The 15,849-nt window shown below is 54.4% G+C and overlaps 10 protein-coding genes across 10 annotated transcripts; 5 read left to right on the top strand and 5 right to left on the bottom strand.

Moving 5' to 3' along the window:
• Nucleotides 1-601: 601 nt before the first annotated feature.
• Nucleotides 602-2,399, top strand: NUU61_009581 (nucleobase:cation symporter-2 family protein; the record flags this gene model as incomplete). Its single annotated transcript, XM_056660106.1, has 2 exons — nt 602-1,040; nt 1,105-2,399. The coding sequence occupies 2 exons, from the start codon at nt 602-604 to the stop codon at nt 2,397-2,399; spliced, it is 1,734 nt and encodes a 577-aa protein (XP_056506604.1).
• A 169-nt stretch (nt 2,400-2,568) lies between these two features.
• NUU61_009580 (uncharacterized protein) lies at nt 2,569-2,835 on the bottom strand (the record flags this gene model as incomplete). The annotated part of the gene is made up of 1 exon (XM_056660105.1): nt 2,569-2,835. One exon carries the CDS (start codon nt 2,833-2,835, stop codon nt 2,569-2,571), a length of 267 nt encoding a protein of 88 aa, XP_056506603.1.
• A 931-nt stretch (nt 2,836-3,766) lies between these two features.
• On the bottom strand, nt 3,767-5,927 carry NUU61_009579 (uncharacterized protein; the record flags this gene model as incomplete). The annotated part of the gene is made up of 9 exons (XM_056660104.1): nt 3,767-3,820; nt 3,880-3,970; nt 4,029-4,251; nt 4,315-4,950; nt 5,001-5,047; nt 5,108-5,328; nt 5,382-5,480; nt 5,536-5,590; nt 5,650-5,927. The coding sequence occupies 9 exons, from the start codon at nt 5,925-5,927 to the stop codon at nt 3,767-3,769; spliced, it is 1,704 nt and encodes a 567-aa protein (XP_056506602.1).
• Nucleotides 5,928-6,957: 1,030 nt separating this feature from the next.
• Nucleotides 6,958-7,914, top strand: NUU61_009578 (uncharacterized protein; the record flags this gene model as incomplete). The annotated part of the gene is made up of 3 exons (XM_056660103.1): nt 6,958-6,991; nt 7,052-7,507; nt 7,565-7,914. The coding sequence occupies 3 exons, from the start codon at nt 6,958-6,960 to the stop codon at nt 7,912-7,914; spliced, it is 840 nt and encodes a 279-aa protein (XP_056506601.1).
• A 191-nt stretch (nt 7,915-8,105) lies between these two features.
• NUU61_009577 (MOSC domain protein) lies at nt 8,106-9,371 on the bottom strand (the record flags this gene model as incomplete). Its single annotated transcript, XM_056660102.1, has 1 exon — nt 8,106-9,371. One exon carries the CDS (start codon nt 9,369-9,371, stop codon nt 8,106-8,108), a length of 1,266 nt encoding a protein of 421 aa, XP_056506600.1.
• Nucleotides 9,372-9,512: 141 nt separating this feature from the next.
• On the top strand, nt 9,513-10,804 carry NUU61_009576 (uncharacterized protein; the record flags this gene model as incomplete). Its single annotated transcript, XM_056660101.1, has 5 exons — nt 9,513-9,558; nt 9,623-9,812; nt 9,873-9,925; nt 9,973-10,526; nt 10,580-10,804. The coding sequence occupies 5 exons, from the start codon at nt 9,513-9,515 to the stop codon at nt 10,802-10,804; spliced, it is 1,068 nt and encodes a 355-aa protein (XP_056506599.1).
• Nucleotides 10,805-10,871: 67 nt separating this feature from the next.
• NUU61_009575 (uncharacterized protein) lies at nt 10,872-11,852 on the bottom strand (the record flags this gene model as incomplete). The annotated part of the gene is made up of 1 exon (XM_056660100.1): nt 10,872-11,852. The coding sequence occupies one exon, from the start codon at nt 11,850-11,852 to the stop codon at nt 10,872-10,874; it is 981 nt and encodes a 326-aa protein (XP_056506598.1).
• Nucleotides 11,853-12,190: 338 nt separating this feature from the next.
• Nucleotides 12,191-13,258, bottom strand: pre8 (proteasome core particle subunit alpha 2; the record flags this gene model as incomplete). Its single annotated transcript, XM_056660099.1, has 5 exons — nt 12,191-12,309; nt 12,388-12,984; nt 13,038-13,088; nt 13,145-13,164; nt 13,215-13,258. 5 exons carry the CDS (start codon nt 13,256-13,258, stop codon nt 12,191-12,193), a joined length of 831 nt encoding a protein of 276 aa, XP_056506597.1.
• A 227-nt stretch (nt 13,259-13,485) lies between these two features.
• Nucleotides 13,486-14,292, top strand: NUU61_009573 (E3 ubiquitin-protein ligase MARCH; the record flags this gene model as incomplete). The annotated part of the gene is made up of 2 exons (XM_056660098.1): nt 13,486-14,121; nt 14,179-14,292. The coding sequence occupies 2 exons, from the start codon at nt 13,486-13,488 to the stop codon at nt 14,290-14,292; spliced, it is 750 nt and encodes a 249-aa protein (XP_056506596.1).
• A 447-nt stretch (nt 14,293-14,739) lies between these two features.
• On the top strand, nt 14,740-15,725 carry NUU61_009572 (uncharacterized protein; the record flags this gene model as incomplete). Its single annotated transcript, XM_056660097.1, has 2 exons — nt 14,740-15,335; nt 15,404-15,725. The coding sequence occupies 2 exons, from the start codon at nt 14,740-14,742 to the stop codon at nt 15,723-15,725; spliced, it is 918 nt and encodes a 305-aa protein (XP_056506595.1).
• Nucleotides 15,726-15,849: the final 124 nt, after the last annotated feature.

Raw genomic sequence — 15,849 nt, 5'->3', positions numbered from 1 at the left:
TATATCTCTCGTTCGATTCCTTCCAGAGTGGCACTTGCTCCGCTGATACAGACTTCGACTTGGTCAATAAGATGTACCCGGCCACTCAACCCTCCTATTAGGGCTAATTGCTAACCTACCTCGCTACGTCCTTTCCCTAGGCTGTGCCAATTGCCTCATGAACTGCCTTCGCTGGCACCATGAAATATCAATTTAAACACTTCTCCAAATCACTGTACCTTTCAAGGGCCACGCCAAGAATTTCATCACATTCGAAACCTATGGGCCCAGCAATGTAGCAACCGACACGGCCAAGATGGAATAGAGAATGGACTATAGATATCTCCATAGATCTGATTGTATAGATGCACTGATAAGCCATCGGCCCACGGCCTCCTCCGACGGTTAACCCCAGACGAAGTATAGCAACCTTATCGTCTCCACTTGACCATGATTGGGCGTGATTATCGACTGATAACGCTCGCCTTATGCGATGCGCTTGCTAATTCCCCGATAACTACGCCAGGAAATATCGCGTGGTGTTCCTCTTCCTTTTTTTTTTTGATGTTTATAAACCGCCTCGGGTTTCTTCCAACTCGGCATTCTTCACATCCCTCAGACAATGGACGGCCCCGACCAAATTGGCCCCGATCTGCCACCCCAGCGCTCCTGGGGCGACCGAGTGCGACGCATTGTCAAGACCTTCACGACGCGAGAGGGCTTGGTCGGCGACTACGACTATGCGTATTTGTTTACGCCCCGGCTGCCCTTCACCAAACAAACTCGCAAGTCGGCGCCGTTCTTTGGACTCGAAGATCGTGTCCCGGTCGTCCTCGCTCTACTGTTGGGCCTCCAGCATGCGCTCGCCATGTTGGCCGGTGTGATCTCGCCGCCCATCATGCTGGGCGGGTCGTCTGGGGTCAACTTTGACGCAGAGCGCTATCAGTACCTGGTTTCGACGTCGCTGATCGTCTCGGGCATTCTGAGTGCCGTCCAGATGTTTCGCGTCCGGGTTTGGGGCACAAAATACTGGATCGGAACAGGTCTATTGTCGGTGGTTGGTATGGACAACATCCCCTTGTTGAGGTGGGAGTGAAATATCTTGTGTGTTAATCACCGCTACAGGCACCTCCTTTTCCACCATCACCGTAGCCACCGGTGCATTCTCGCAGATGTATAAATCGGGGTATTGTCCCGTCGACGCCAATAACAACCCCCTGCCGTGCCCCCGCGGATACGGGGCGTTGCTCGGGACTTCATGCCTCTGCTCGCTACTCGAGATCGGACTGTCGTTCATGAGCAGCCGGATCCTGTCGCGCGTGTTCCCGCCGCTCGTGACGGGCCCGACGGTCCTCCTGATCGGAGCATCTCTGATCAAATCGGCCATGCAGGACTGGGCTGGGGGTTCTTCGTGCGGCACCAACCCCGCAGAACGCGCGCTCTGTCCCAGTGCCGATGCCCCGCATGCTCTGCCGTGGGGAAGTCCCGAATTCATCGGCCTGGGGTTTTTGGTCTTTATGACGATCATCCTGTGCGAGCGGTTCGGCCCTCCGATCCTGAAGAGTTGCTCGGTGGTTGTGGGGTTGCTGGTTGGGTCGATCGTCGCGGCCGCTTGCAACTATTTCGATGACTCTGGCATCACTGCGGCGCCGGTCGCCTCCTTTGCCTGGGTCCATACCTTCCCTCTGACCATCTATCCGCCGCTGATTCTGCCGCTGCTCGCGTTGTACATTGTGATTATGATGGAGTCCATCGGTGACATCACCGCCACTTGCGACGTGTCGCGACTCGCCGTGGAAGGCGCCACCTTTGACTCTCGCATCCAGGGCGGCGTCCTGGGCAACGGTATCACCTGTCTGCTGGCCGGCCTGATGACCATCAGCCCGATGTCGGTGTTTGCACAGAACAACGGCGTGATCGCGCTGACCAAATGCGCCAACCGCATGGCTGGCTACTGCTGCTGCTTCTTCTTGGTCATCATGGGCATCTTCAGCAAGTTCGCCGCCGCCCTGGTGGCCATCCCCAGCGCCGTGTTGGGCGGCATGACCAGCTTCTTGTTTTCGTCGGTGGCCATCTCGGGCATCCGCATTATCTCGACTATTGACTTTACCCGCCGCAACCGCTTCATTCTCACGGCGAGCTTTGCTATTGGCATGGGCGTGACTCTGGAGCCGGACTGGTGGACTTACTTTTTCACGTATAGTGGCGATAACCGTGCGTTGGAAGGACTGTTGAATGCCGTGGATCTGGTCATGACCAATGGCTTTGCGATTTGTGCCATCCTGGGCGTGGTTCTCAACCTCATCATCCCCGAGGAGCCTGACGACAACCCGCCGGTATGGAACTCGACTGAGCCGGAGGTTGGCCGGGCAGATACCACAGCACAGAACCCGACGAAGATGGAGCAGCCAGTCATATAATTAAATAAAACTCTGGGAAAAATTCATCAAATTTGATTATCAATAATTCTCGACGCAACGAGATCTCAAAACTGAACTTCAAGTCCAAATATTAAATAGAATCCAAGCGTGGAAGCAAAATGTCATCCATAGCCAACGACCAGGACACGAAGCGCATAGCATAGGATCTTCATTCCATCGGAACTTCCAGTTCCTCCTCCAATTTGGTCATTCTCTCTTTCAGACCGGCCACCTCACGCCGCAGCTCGTTGATCTCGTTGTGCTGCACCATGTAGTCAAGCACAGTAGGGGCAGCCGGGGTTGAAGGACGTCCGATGTCGGCAATCACCTCAAGGCTGGAGCTGCTGCTAGGCGTGCTGGCTTTTTCAGAACGCTTGACTCGCTTGCTGGTCATTTCCTTCTCACTGTTGTCACGCAGGGTCCGCTTGCTGTTCATGTTCTGGGACGTGGTTAGCCCGGTGGATGGCTTGTTTTCACACCTCTGTTCTCTTTTTTACCAGCATGTGTCGAGCCATAACCCCGGCCGCCTCGAGGGTATAGCAATGGGCGGTGTCGTGGCCCGGCTTCTTGCAGTAGGTGCAGAACAGTCTGACCTTGGGCTATTTCGAAGTTAGCTGTGGCTGACCTCTTTATGGTGAACAATGAGCTAGCTGATAAAAAAAACGGCGCTCGCTGTTCTGTGGTTCAACAAATCACAGATGACAGCAAGCAGCTAAACAAGTGCTGGAAGTGAAGGTTGGTGAGTCTGAGTATGGGCTTACCTTGGTAGCCTTGGACTTGGATTTTTTAGACATATCCGATAGAAACTTTGGTGCTGTTCAGATTTGTTCAGATTTTTCTCTGATCAGGAGCTTCAATGGAGCTGGTCGAGAAGAGAAGAGAAAGATAAGAGAGGTGGCAGGATAGGAGGGTGAGAGGACGAGAGGATGGGAAGATGCGAAAAGGAAGAACGGAAATGAGACAGAGAGAAAAGCCAAGAGCGTATTCTGGAAGCAAGCAGTTTGTATCTCATGATTTGGTTTAGAGGGACGTGGCATGGCGTTGTATACAATTTTGTATGGGAGGTCATGCTCTGTTACTCCAAGATAAGGGAGACTGCCATATATTGGGTTTGCGCCTGAATAGTTTACAGCGGAAACAGAGCAACACTTCTCAGAGAACCCGTCATGATCAAGACAGAGCTCGAGCCGATCGTCCAGTAACTCTTAGGTATTTGAATCCCGGATTCCGTGTCCTGCACGCCCGAGTAGAACTTGGCAGAGCTGCATTCATTCACCTGCCTGTATTGTTATATCCACGCGTTCAGTCATTAGATTGTTCTAAGCACTTTAATCTCTCACTTAGCTCATGGCAAGTGTATAAAACCATCAGTGGTGTTCGTTCCGATCGGCAAGCCTGGTGTTTTCCAGGTACACCTCGATCTATAAGAGAGAGATATTAGCATTGTCCAGAACACCATCTGAAGGAAAATTGAGCTTACCTTGTTCGTCATCTTATGGTCGACATTCTTGCAGCACAGACAAGCGAAAATGCCGACAATGCCGAACGCCATGGAACACATGGCCACCGTACTAATGCAAGTCAGCCAGACATCAACCAGGTAACTTCCTCCACAAATGAACCACTCACAAAATCGCCTTGTAATATGCCTGACCCAGTGCTGCCGTGGCGGCCGTGGCAATGGCATTGCCATACGACTTGCTCAGTCCCGTGGGGTCTTGCGACAGAGCCGAGAGCAGACCTGTCAACTTGGACTTGGGCAGACCGGCAGACAGCGCGGCGGCGGGTACGTATCGCGCAGTATACTTGGTCAAGGTGGTGCGGTACACAGTCTGGTAAATGGAAGAAGCAACTAGATCTAGTGTGAGCAACGAAGACAAAGACAACACAAGAATACCGAGTTTCAATCACTTACTCGCTCCACCGGCAAACCGGAATGTACCCGCGATTCCACCACTGATCCCGAGGTCCTTCTGGTCAACACCCATCTGGGTGATGGCGATGGAGATCGTGATAGCCCAAGCGTAGGTGAATTGACATAGGAAAAGGAACACACTCATGGTAGCCTTGTTCGTGGGCGTGGCCAGTCCCAGCAGCGAGCCAAACAGAGTCATCAGGAGCGTCGATACTGTAAGCTGCCAATGCCACCGGCCAATATAACTCGAGCAGAGGCCCACCATAATCGCGCCAAAGGCAATGGGAAGGCCCTGGACCAGCGTGAGCTTGACCCCGTACGTCCAGTCATGGCCTGGCGTATAGAAGACGCTGATCAGCTGCGGCCAGATGATGCTGGCGGAATAGTAGAACATATTCACAATAGCAACAACTACCGCCGGCGCCGTGACATCGCGGCCCCAGGAGCTGCTGAAGACCCGCGGCGGCGTCAGTGGATATTTGAGGTTTCCAAAGGTCTCCCACAGGCCGAAGAGGATCAGCACAAACGCGCCCACCACCAGGGTTGCCACCACATGCGGATCATTTGAGTCGTAGACTTGGGCCCAGACGACGCCCATAAGGAAGGGGACAGCCCCGCCAATGAAGAGGAAAGCCCCTAGTAAATGTTAGTTGCAATGTATTGAATATAGTCCGGTGGGAACTCACCGAGATAGTCCAACGACCGGAATGCCTCCATGTATGAGATACCAATTCTAGAGAGGTTAGTATCAAATCAACAAAACAGAGAAAAGTAGAAGCAAGATAGTACATACGGATGCTTGGGCGGAAAGTACAGGGCCAATAACGCCACGAAAGACAGTCCCTGGAAGATGGCCAGGGCATACCAGTTCCAGTACCAGACCCCCCACTGCACCGAGTATTGACCAGTGATCGGACCCACTATCACAGCGACGTAGGTAGTCATCTCAGACAGCATAACTCCGAGAGCGCGCCACTTGTTGGGTAGGAGCTCGGGCAGGGCAAATGCCGCCATCTGTCGAGTGGTCAGCGAGGATGAGATGGAGTGGGATGAGGTTCGGTTCTTACCTGGCAGTTGGCAGCACCAACTCCAGACACGGCCAGGCCGGCAATGACCTGGCGGTTGTTTTTGGACGAGGCGACGATAACATGGCCGACAAAGCACAACTTCCACACTTAGCAATCTATCGCACTTCTGACTATCAACACACGAAGGCCATACCAAACTCCCGCCAACCAGAAACCAGCGGCGGCCAAACATGTCAGTCATGGGTCCACTGTCAAAGATGAATTTCTGCGATCCCGCTCCCTTTGTCATTCTGTTGAAGGCTCTTACAAGATCAAAAAGGCAGCAGTGATCGAAATCGTCCAAGACGGCACAAACCACACGTAGGACTCGGGCGATCCCAGAGTCGTTGAGATGGACGGCCCAATTGCCGACAGCACGGGGATGGGCCAGAATGAAAAGGCATGCCCGCACGAGAGAATGGCACAGACGATCCAGGTCTTGAGTGTCACGATGGGCTCGGCGCTGCCATCACTCCCGACATCAGTCGAGCGGTAGCTGGAGGGTCCGTCCGATGAGTAGTGACCGGCTTCTTTGTCGAGGGCCATGCTGTTTGATGTCAACCGGCTAGGTACAGAAAGCTCGAATCTGCAAACAAAAATGTCCAATATCGAGCTGGGACAACGCCGGGGGCAGGGATCTACTTTATCTTGCAGCTATCTCTCTCTGACGACAGGCCATCATCCCACAGGATTTACATGGCGACAGTCCGCAGGTCAAGACCCTTATTTACTGGAACCAGGCTGAGAGGGTTCTTGGCTCAATAATTCAGGATACGATCCTGCTACATGGAATTTTGAGACCATCAACGCCCAAAGCAGTCAATACTTGGGGTGATTGCCAGCCATTTGACTGGTAAAAAGCCCTATTGGCCTTGAAGGAAGGATCAACCCACATTTTTATGACCACTCATCAGAGGGCTTCGACATGATTGGCGTTAGGGCTCTTGTGCAGTCTGGGGATCAGCAATTATTAGAGTAAGTCGACTTGCAGCGTGGGGGCCAGTTGATATCATGCACCTATGGAAACTCGGCCAATCAAGATCTGAAGTGCAAAGTGAAGGAATCGCTTGTTTCTTGCCTGGTCTCCACTACAAGCCGGAGTGAGGTTGTTGACGATGCATACCTGAGTCAGTTGAGAAGTATGAGAAACATACTGACGAAAATCCATGACCAGGTCTATGTGTGTTTGAGGACTCATCAAAGACTCCCTGATTATCTTTCATCCAATCCCCATACTCCTCAGAGCATCTTGGAACCAGACCCACTATCAAAGTGGCCACAGCCCAACTTTTCAGTCTTCCCGCGGGGGCCAAGTTCCAAGCTCCTCATGGCCATGGAGTATGAGCCAACAGGGGCTCGAGTGAAGCATGAGGTACCTGCGGGATGTGCTCGGTGTCCCCGCTCCTCTTATAGAACCCATCCAGAATCGCTTGGGGTCTTCGGGCCATCTCACCTCGTCCAGACAACTCTCATCCCTGTCTTTGGAAAATTGACTGCGTAAACGCTTGCAGTTGCCGATATACCAGACTTGAGCATTATAGTTTGATGTCTAAGCCTCCGGCCATTACATTTAACCATGACACAGAAAGTAGCGTTGATCACCGGGGGCAGTACGTATCCACCAACAATCTCTCTCCTCTTCTTTCCCCGGATTCTCACCATTTTTCTAGCGAGTGGAATCGGCCTCGCCGTCACCAAAGCTCTCGCTGAGCGCGGCGACTGGTCGATCCATGTACTCGGTCAGAACGAAGCCCGCGGCGCCGAGGCCGAGAAGCTGCCACGGACGACGTTCCACCGTGCCAACGTCACCGTTTACGACGAACTGGCTGCCGTCTTCCACAAGGTCTTCAGCGAGACCGGCCGTCTGGACTATGTGTTTGCCAACGCCGGCATCTTCGAGCGAACCCCGTTCTACGAACCGCATTCTGACGCCACTAATGGCCCGCCCCGACTGGATCTGACGGCCCTCGATTCCAACCTGACCGGTGTCGTGATGACCGGTTATTTGGCTCAGCATTATTTCCGAATCTCACCACACCGTGGCCAGGGCGCTAGTATTCTCTTGAACTCTAGCACCGGTGGCATATACCCGGCTTACAACCTACCGATCTATTCGGCCACCAAGCGTGAGTGATTCTTTCCTAGCCTGAGCTTCAGCTGTACTGACTTCTTTTTCGTTCAAGATGGAATCATTGGCTTTATGCGCGCCATCTCCAAGCAGTTCTACAGCAACGGCATCCGCGCCAACGCCATCTGCCCCGGCATCGTGCGAACCAACCTCGTCGCGGACGCCATCTGGGATAGCTTCCCCACGCACCTCCTGATCCCCATGGAAGACGTTCTCAACGTGATCCTCATGCTTTTGGACGGCGAGCAGAAAAATTCCGAGATCGTGGATGGCAGTGGCACTCGTGTCTCGGCATCCCAGCTGTATGGCCGCACCGTCGAGGTGTCGAATTCGCATTTCTATTTCAGAGAGCAGCCGGAATATTCCGACGAGGGCATGAAGGAGCTGATGACTTTCGAGGGATAGATATTGGATTTGATCGTGGCATGAAATCATGACTTTTTTTTGATTTAGAGCTGACTCTTAAAAGGACGATCGACGGTGTATGGTGTACGCTCGAACGTGGCAGTCCACTGTCGTTGATATTATTAGCTTTGCGAAGAAATGTTTTCGAGAATTAGATGCACTTACTAGTAATACATGCTTTTGTATATCAACTAGACCCCCTCAACGCGCTCCCCAGGCGCCAACATCTTGATATAGCGATGCTCGCCCGTCTCCAGGACCCGAACAACATCCCCCACGCAAACCCGAAACTCCTCTCGAGCTGGCACGAGCTGCAACCCCAGACACGCATTAGTGCGATCTCCATCATCGATGCGCCGATACGCCTTCAGCGCGCGGTCCGGCTCAGCAGGATGGCGTTCGCCCGTGAGCGGATCCACATTGGGTAGACGGCACCGGACGGCACGGCACGCAGCATAGATCTCAGTACCGGTAACCGCAATGCGCTTCCAATGATCCTCGGCGAATGCGGCGGGGCCCTGGATAATGATATTGGCGCGGAAACGGCGGATACTCAGCCGCGGGATCGCGTACGCGCACCGGGCTGCCACGTCGCGGTGGCTGGTCAGGTTGAGCAGGTGAATCGGGTAGGCGTCGGCAAAGGCTGTGTTGGGTTGGAACCCCAGGCTGGCTTTGCGAGGCGCGTTGCGGAAGATCTCGCGCGAATGGCGTGAACTTGCACGGAAGAGTGTCAATTGTGTATTTGTTGGGTCGGATCCTAGGTAGGCGTGCAGAGAGGCCGGCAGCTTCGCGCCGTAGTCGTAAGCTAGAGGCTTGTCTTTCCAGATCCGGACTGACACTAGTCGGCACTCCGAGTCGGCACGGAGTGGCAGGTTAAACTGGTGTCGGCGCTGTAGTACACCGAGCGCCATGCCGAGTCGCACGCACCATCCAATCCATCTAGCTGGTGGGAGACGAGGGTACGAGACCACCATGACGCCCTGTGACTGCACCTCGGGCAGAGCCACATCGTAGTCGGGGGCAGATGGGTCAGGCACCCAGATCTCTGGTTGGATCAGGGCCATGCGGTTGAACCCAGCATTGCGCAGTGTCCGACAGGTCCATCCGTCGGCGCCGTGCTCGGCAAAGACGAATTGGCGGTCGAATGCGAGCCCAGTCGGGACAACATCCGACGCCTGCAGTTCAATCCCGCCACACGATTTTAGTGGGTACGTAAACAACGCCTTGACGCGCCAGGCTCGGCCGTTGTCGTGGACGCTGGGTACGCCCTCGGCATACTTGGGATCAAATTCATCACGCAGATTGCTCTGGCCTGGCGACAGACCCAACCGGCGACATCCTCGGGGACGCGGGTTTGCAAATTGGCGACGAACAAGGATCAGCAGAGGAAGAAAACAGAATAAAGCGATCCAAATGATGGAGGAAGATACCTCGCTGGGGGAGACGTCGACGTGCATGGGAGAAGTCAAACGGGCGGAACGCGACGACCCGCAACCTCAGCATCTTCAGACCTGCAGACCTCCGCCCGCTCATCCACCCGACGAATGCATTGTGGAACATGAACGTCCAGCAATGAAATTGGCTCCCTCTGATGCGCTATGAGCATCCACGCCGACCTGCTGGGTCTCGACAGCCAAGACACGCGTACGTAGATTCTCGCGATCTTTCGCGACACCCCTCGGTAAGCTCCAGGCTGAGTCGCGTCTAGTGCCCGTGGTCTCGATTTCGGCCTCGCAGTCCCTCAACGCTTCTGCGAGCACCCGAGACCCAATCAGTACTGGCCTTGTGCGTCTGGATACGGCCCTCGATGAGGCGAGTTCGCAGCGTCCCGGCGGGATTGTGCGAGGGCAGCTCACCGAGGTGTTTGGACCACCGGGGGTAGGGAAGACATCGCTGGCGTGAGTGTTCAAGTCTTACCACTATTTTTGTTTGAAAGTGTGTGTAATAACCTTGACTAGGCTCACCATTGCATGCAATGCGCTGCGAGATGCGGGCAAAGTCGTTTGGATCGGTACGGAAGACACCGCGCTCTATAGACTCGCGCTCACCTTGTATTAGATACGGGTTCTCCTGTGCCAGGCCCCCGTCTCATGTCAATGAGCTCTGATCTTGACAACCTGGCCTACTTCCGGGCGCCTACGCTGCCGCATCTACTAGCACTTCTTGTCCGGCCGCCGCCGAACTTCCCACCCAACGACACTGCCCTGGTGGTGATCGATTCGGTGTCTGGGTTATTTCCAGCATATTTCCCCAACGCAGCCGAGCTCAAGGACCGGCTGGCGCAGGGCAAAATCACCGACAAGCCGCAGCTGCAGTGGCTGCTGAATCGCAAGTGGAATGTCGCCGGCGAGCTGGCCACTCATCTGGCGCGCCTGGCCGCGCGCAACATCGCCGTTTTGGCTCTGAATCAGACCCATACGAAGATCAAGGGCCAGCCGCGTGCGACCTTGCATCCTGTTCTGGCGGGCGGTGCCTGGGAGAGCAATGTGCAGACGCGTATCATGCTCTACCGTGACCTGCCCGATACTCGGTTGGCTGAAATCACCAAGCGAGCGGGCCGGGTTTTGCCTGTGCGGTCGGCTGACTTGATTGTGCCATTTCGAATTGAATTTGTATGTTCTTGAACTTTTTTTTCGTTTGTGTGATTGTTCTTCTAACTGTATAGAATGGTCTCCATGAATTGGACGAGCCAGAAGACGAGCGACAGATTGAGCCACAAAAGCCACAGGAGTCGCAAGATGTACAGGAAGAACAGCAACCGCAATCCTCGGCGGTCCCCGACCACACTCCAAGCCGCAAGCGCAAGATGGACGAGGTAGCCGACAGCCAGGATGAAGACTCGGACGAAGAATACCAATGGATGGACGAGGCAATAGTTGACTCAGTCTAGAGACATCATTAAGATGAAAAAAAGAAAGAAACATTAATTTGATAGACATGATATCATCATATAACGGTCAAGGCCCTGGCCCTGGATCCACAACTCTTCTCTCAACCACGCGAGCTTCGGTCGACGAAGCCAGAAACTCCTTGGGCTCGCACGGAGCATCAGCTGTACTTCCGATGGACACATCAGGCGGGTCAGACTCGCGCTGGACCGGGCACAGCGGCACTGTGTCAGCAATGGCCACAGAGACGGGGTGCCGCGAGCCCTGGATGATATCAACCAGACGGCCGAGCACAGCAAACTCGAGCTTGAGCTTGAGCGAGTAAATAAAGCCCTTGAGTGTAATCTGCACCGCGTAGAGGTTGGCGTACTCGAGTCCCAGCAGCAGCAGGTCCATGGCGATGATGGTACAGTTGATGCCGAGGAGCTGGTATAGAATCGTGCGCGCGTCGGGGCGGGAGGCAACGTCGGCGCCTAGACGCAGCAGCTTGGCCGTTTCGATCACATACAGCGTCGAAAGCAGGCTCTCTTGGATCGTGAACCCGGTCAGCTGGATCTTCTCCATGATGTTGTACCCATCGATCCAGGCGGCCTCGCCGCCGTGCACGATGTTGGCACCATATGTTAGGATCGTCGTTGGGATGTGCAGCAGGAAGACATTGGCCACGATGAGGCAGAACACTCGCCGCAGCGCGCGCTCATCCCGGAGCACCAGGTGTAGCCGCGAGTACAGCACAATTGACTGACCAGTTACCATAGTCCACCAGCCGACGGTTAGTACGGTCACTGACAACACCGAGTCGGTCCCCGTGAAGAATTTCATCAGGAACCCGATCGAGTACGGCACCACCCCGATACAGCCCGATGCTAGCAGCGACCAGAAGTACAGACCGTGCCATCGTCGGAATGTCGACAGTACCAGCACCACCAGCTCCGCGACATTGTAGCAGGACAGTCCGATAAACGTCACCAGAATCATCTGCAGGACATCGCCCTCCTTGGCCAGTGCACCGGAAATGCCATCTAGCAGGTCCTGCGGGGGATCGGACATGGCCGAGAGCGATGCATTCGGAATGGACAATAGAGGAATATCACAGAAATGAGCGACCAGACTCAAGAGGAGCCAGGTTCACCCGGTCTGGTATGCCCACATCCTCTGGGACAGAAGAAAGATGGGAAGAGAGATGATATGAGATGAGGAGAGTAGAGACTGGAAAAGAGGAGAAGGGCAGACAGACAAGTCGTACAACACCAACGCTAGGCAAGTCACTGGTCTACTCAAGGATGCAGATGCACCAACCCGCTGGTCGGTTTTATAACCTCAAATCCACACATCAACACAAAACGGCATTTCATTGAAGAGTCTACGGTGTCATATCTTGCCCCTGTTCATAGGTTGGTCAGGTAGTCCTCGATCTGACCCTTGGTCAACTTGCGGAATCGCGGTCCCTTGGCTCCCTCCACTCCTTCAAATCCCAGCAGGTGGTCCGCCGGCGGGCCCACAATCCCTGTCGCAGGTGTCAGTGTCAATCATGGCCCTAGCTACCTAGCGAGGTAGACAGGTTGGTCCCGGAATGGGCGCTTACCAATCTCTATTGTGTCGCCATTCATCTCACCCTCAATGGTTTCCTTGAGTGTCAACAGCGCAATGTGGATGGCATCTTCCAGTTCCATGCCCTCGGTGTATCGCTTCTCCAGGAATGTTTTGGCGCTCGTCGCGTGCTTGCCGATGGCCGTCGCCTTCCACGGGTAATAGCTGCCGCTGGGGTCGACCTGGTACAGACTCGGGCCACCCTTTCGGATTCCACCAGTCTTGCCCGGGGTCTTCTCCGGGTCGTCGTCCTTGTGGGCCTCGCCGGTCTCTGGCTCCACACCCTCGTCCCAGCCGGCAACCAACAGACTCACACCGTACGGCCGCACACCACCGGACTGTGTGGCTTCTTGCACCACCCGGGCGACGTCCTGCACCAGTATCCGGGTAGGAGGGTATTCGTTGTAGATGCGCTTGTAGCCCGTATGGGACACCTTGCGGGCCTTGTCGACCAGCACCCGGTAGTCAGGGCCCATGCCGGCGTAGACCATGCCGATGTCGGGCGTGATCAGAGAGATCTTTGACAGCGAGGGAGGATCAATCAACGGCGAGGAGGACTTCTTTTCCGTCGCGAGCACGATGCCATTGGTGGCTGTGATGGTCAGCTCTGGCACAGGACCTCGAATCAAACTACCAGCCACATACCTTTAATGCCAAGGGCCGTGACTCCCTGGTTAACTGCATTCAAGGCATATTCTGAGAGTCATCAGTTCAAGCTCATTGCAACATCAATGTCGTCGAGTCGATCTTACCAATCTGCACCAGCTTTCCACTGTAATAGGGTGTGAGCACGGTCATTCAATCCGGGGAAGCTATCCTTACCTGGGAGAGAAAGTCGTGAGAGAGAACGAGTAGCGGTCCGCCATGATCCGAGGTTACAGAAGCAAGCAGAGACCACACAAGAAAAGACAAAGTTGATGAAGGGGAGGAAGCAGGCAGATGTTGGGTGACGTTTGACGCGAGCTGGGAGCTGTTAGGCGGTGACCTGATGGGGTTAGGGTGGGCCCAGCTGGCCTCTTCGTTTTCTTCGCTTGGACTTTTCGCTTTTCTTTCTTCTTCACATCCATTTCTCCCAAATGCTCGAAAGTGAGTAATGGACTCGGATCATCCACCTCGGGTCTGTCGGATCTGCCTGGAAACAGTCCAGCCGACCTTCCAGCCCTCTGAATTCCTGCAGAAGCCGCGTGTGATTTATGAGTCGCCCGACCCTGAGCTCGGCCGCCTATTACGTCCCTGCCCATGCAAAGGGTCCTCGCGCTACGTCCATGAGGGCTGTCTCCAGTCCTGGCGACATGCCGACCCCAAATATGGGACGAGGAACTTCTGGCAATGTCCCACTTGCGGCTTTCAGTATCGGCTAGGGCGTCTGACATGGGCCCGCTGGATCAGTAGCGCCGCCGCCCAACTAGTTTTAACACTCGGCATTCTTCTGTTAACTATCTTCCTACTTGGATTCGTTGCTGACCCCCTCATTGATTTCTACGTCGGTCCTGTGGACATTTACCCAGACGTGGAACTGGAAGAAGAGGCGTCGTGGGTTGCGCATTTCATCAAGGGCCTGGCGTCCTTGGGCATGTTGTCCTTCCTCAAGGCGTTGTTTACTCTGTCTCCATTCTATTGGAACATGCGCTCATCGGGCGTAGTATCGACCGGCCGGAATACTGGCCGCAATCGGGTTGCCAACCTGAATTGGGTGGTGATCCTACTTGGTGTCGGCACATTTCTTTGGGTATGTACTATCGTCTGGGTTTTTATTTGAAAACTCTTGGTGCTAACTCTACCCCAGGCAGTATGGAAGGGCGTCCGGTCATGGAGTAGACGCACATTAGAAAAAGCCGGCGAAAAGGTCATGGATGTGCCCTTGCCGGAGGAAGAAGAAGAACATCCCAAGGACGAATAACCTCCTATTTTTATTCCGCGCCACTTTGAGTTGCCGTGCTCCTCTCAATGACACGTCAATCAGTCACGGCGCGAAGAATGACACTGCCCTTCTTAACTCGTGGAGTGTCTGCTTGAGAAGCTGAGTTGGGTGACGCCTGGAGCGTTTTGTTCCTTGTCCTCGACCAGCTTCAATTATCAAGCAGCCTCCATGGGGAAGGCAGGCCCCGTCTCGATCGTATGGACTGTTTCTTTTTTTTTCACTCTGAGCGTCTGTGGATTGAGGGGTGGTACATTCCTGTCGCATAGCATCTGATATCTTGAATATAGTCTTCTCTCACTTCACCGTGTGACTTCCCAACAAAGCACTGCCTTCTTCCTCTCCCTTTTTATCTCCTCCTCTCCCTCTCCCCTAACTTATCTCTTCGTATTTGCACCTGTGTTTTTCTTCTGTTTTTCTGCTTCAGCGATGGCCGACTTCCCAGAAAAATCCCTCTTGGCTGCCGTGCGCTCGCAGCTCACCCTCGATTCGGACTCTGATCAGTCCTCGTCGCCAGCCCACAATGACCAAGAGCCATTCCCTGTCTACGAGGAGTCTGCTGCTGTGGATGTGCAGCACGAGGAAGCCTACAAGTACGCCTTCGCCAAAGCCGTGCAGGACCAGATCCGCAGCCAGCAAGTCGACCCCAAAATCGTCCCCATCTCCCTCGCCACAGAAAATGGCCACTCCATGCAGACCCAGGCCCTTGACGCCATCAAGGAACTGCTGTCTCTGCCACAGCTGCGCAAGCAGACCCGCGACCGCTTCATTGCTCTCACCAACATGACTCTCCGCCTCAACCACGTTCTCTTCTGCCGCGGCGATGACTTCCTGGCTCCACGCGAGACTACCGACGCCAAGGACCTCGCCTCCACCATCCTGATGTACCTGGCGTGGATGGACGAGATGCTGCAGGAACATCTGCAGACGGCCAGCCAGGTCGCGTTCATCGTGGGCCAGATTTCCCAGGAAGAGGAGGTGACGGTGTACGTGCGATACCGGCGCATGGCCAGCGTAGTGACAGTGTAAGTGAAAGCTCTTCGTTTTGGTTTCTTTGGTTCTCTGCCTTTATTTCTTACTGGGTTTTCGTCAGCCATCTCAAAAAGCCTCGCCCCCTCGAACGCCGCCTGCTGACCCTGTACCTGGAGCTGTACGAGGGATGGGTGCACACGGCCTTTCTCCATCGTCGCAACCGTCAGATTCTGCAAGAAGAAAAACCCAATCCGGACCGGCTCGAACTGTCTCGCTTTCTCCTCGCCATCTGGGATGTCATGACGCGCTGCATTGAGAATTATGCCGTGTACACATCCACCACGCGCGATATCCGCGAGAAGTACTTTACGCCGGCTCTGCAGCAGCTTTGCGATTCGGCCGAGGTGTGGGAGCAGTGCTTCGAGGTGCATGCGGCACAGTAGCTGGTAATTGCATGGGATTTGTTTTTATGGCGTTCATGATGATATGGTGATACCCAAGCATGATTTTCTTCGGACTTGACCTGGAATGACAGGTATACATGTTCTCTCAGATTTCTTGTGATGT

Source organism: Penicillium alfredii, assembly GCF_028826965.1.
Source record: "Penicillium alfredii strain IBT 34128 chromosome Unknown utg000012l_segment0_segment0, whole genome shotgun sequence".
Taxonomy (NCBI): Eukaryota; Fungi; Ascomycota; class Eurotiomycetes; order Eurotiales; family Aspergillaceae; genus Penicillium; species Penicillium alfredii.
The sequence above is the reverse complement of the archived record's forward strand: the minus strand, read 5'-3'. Positions and strand labels throughout refer to the sequence as shown.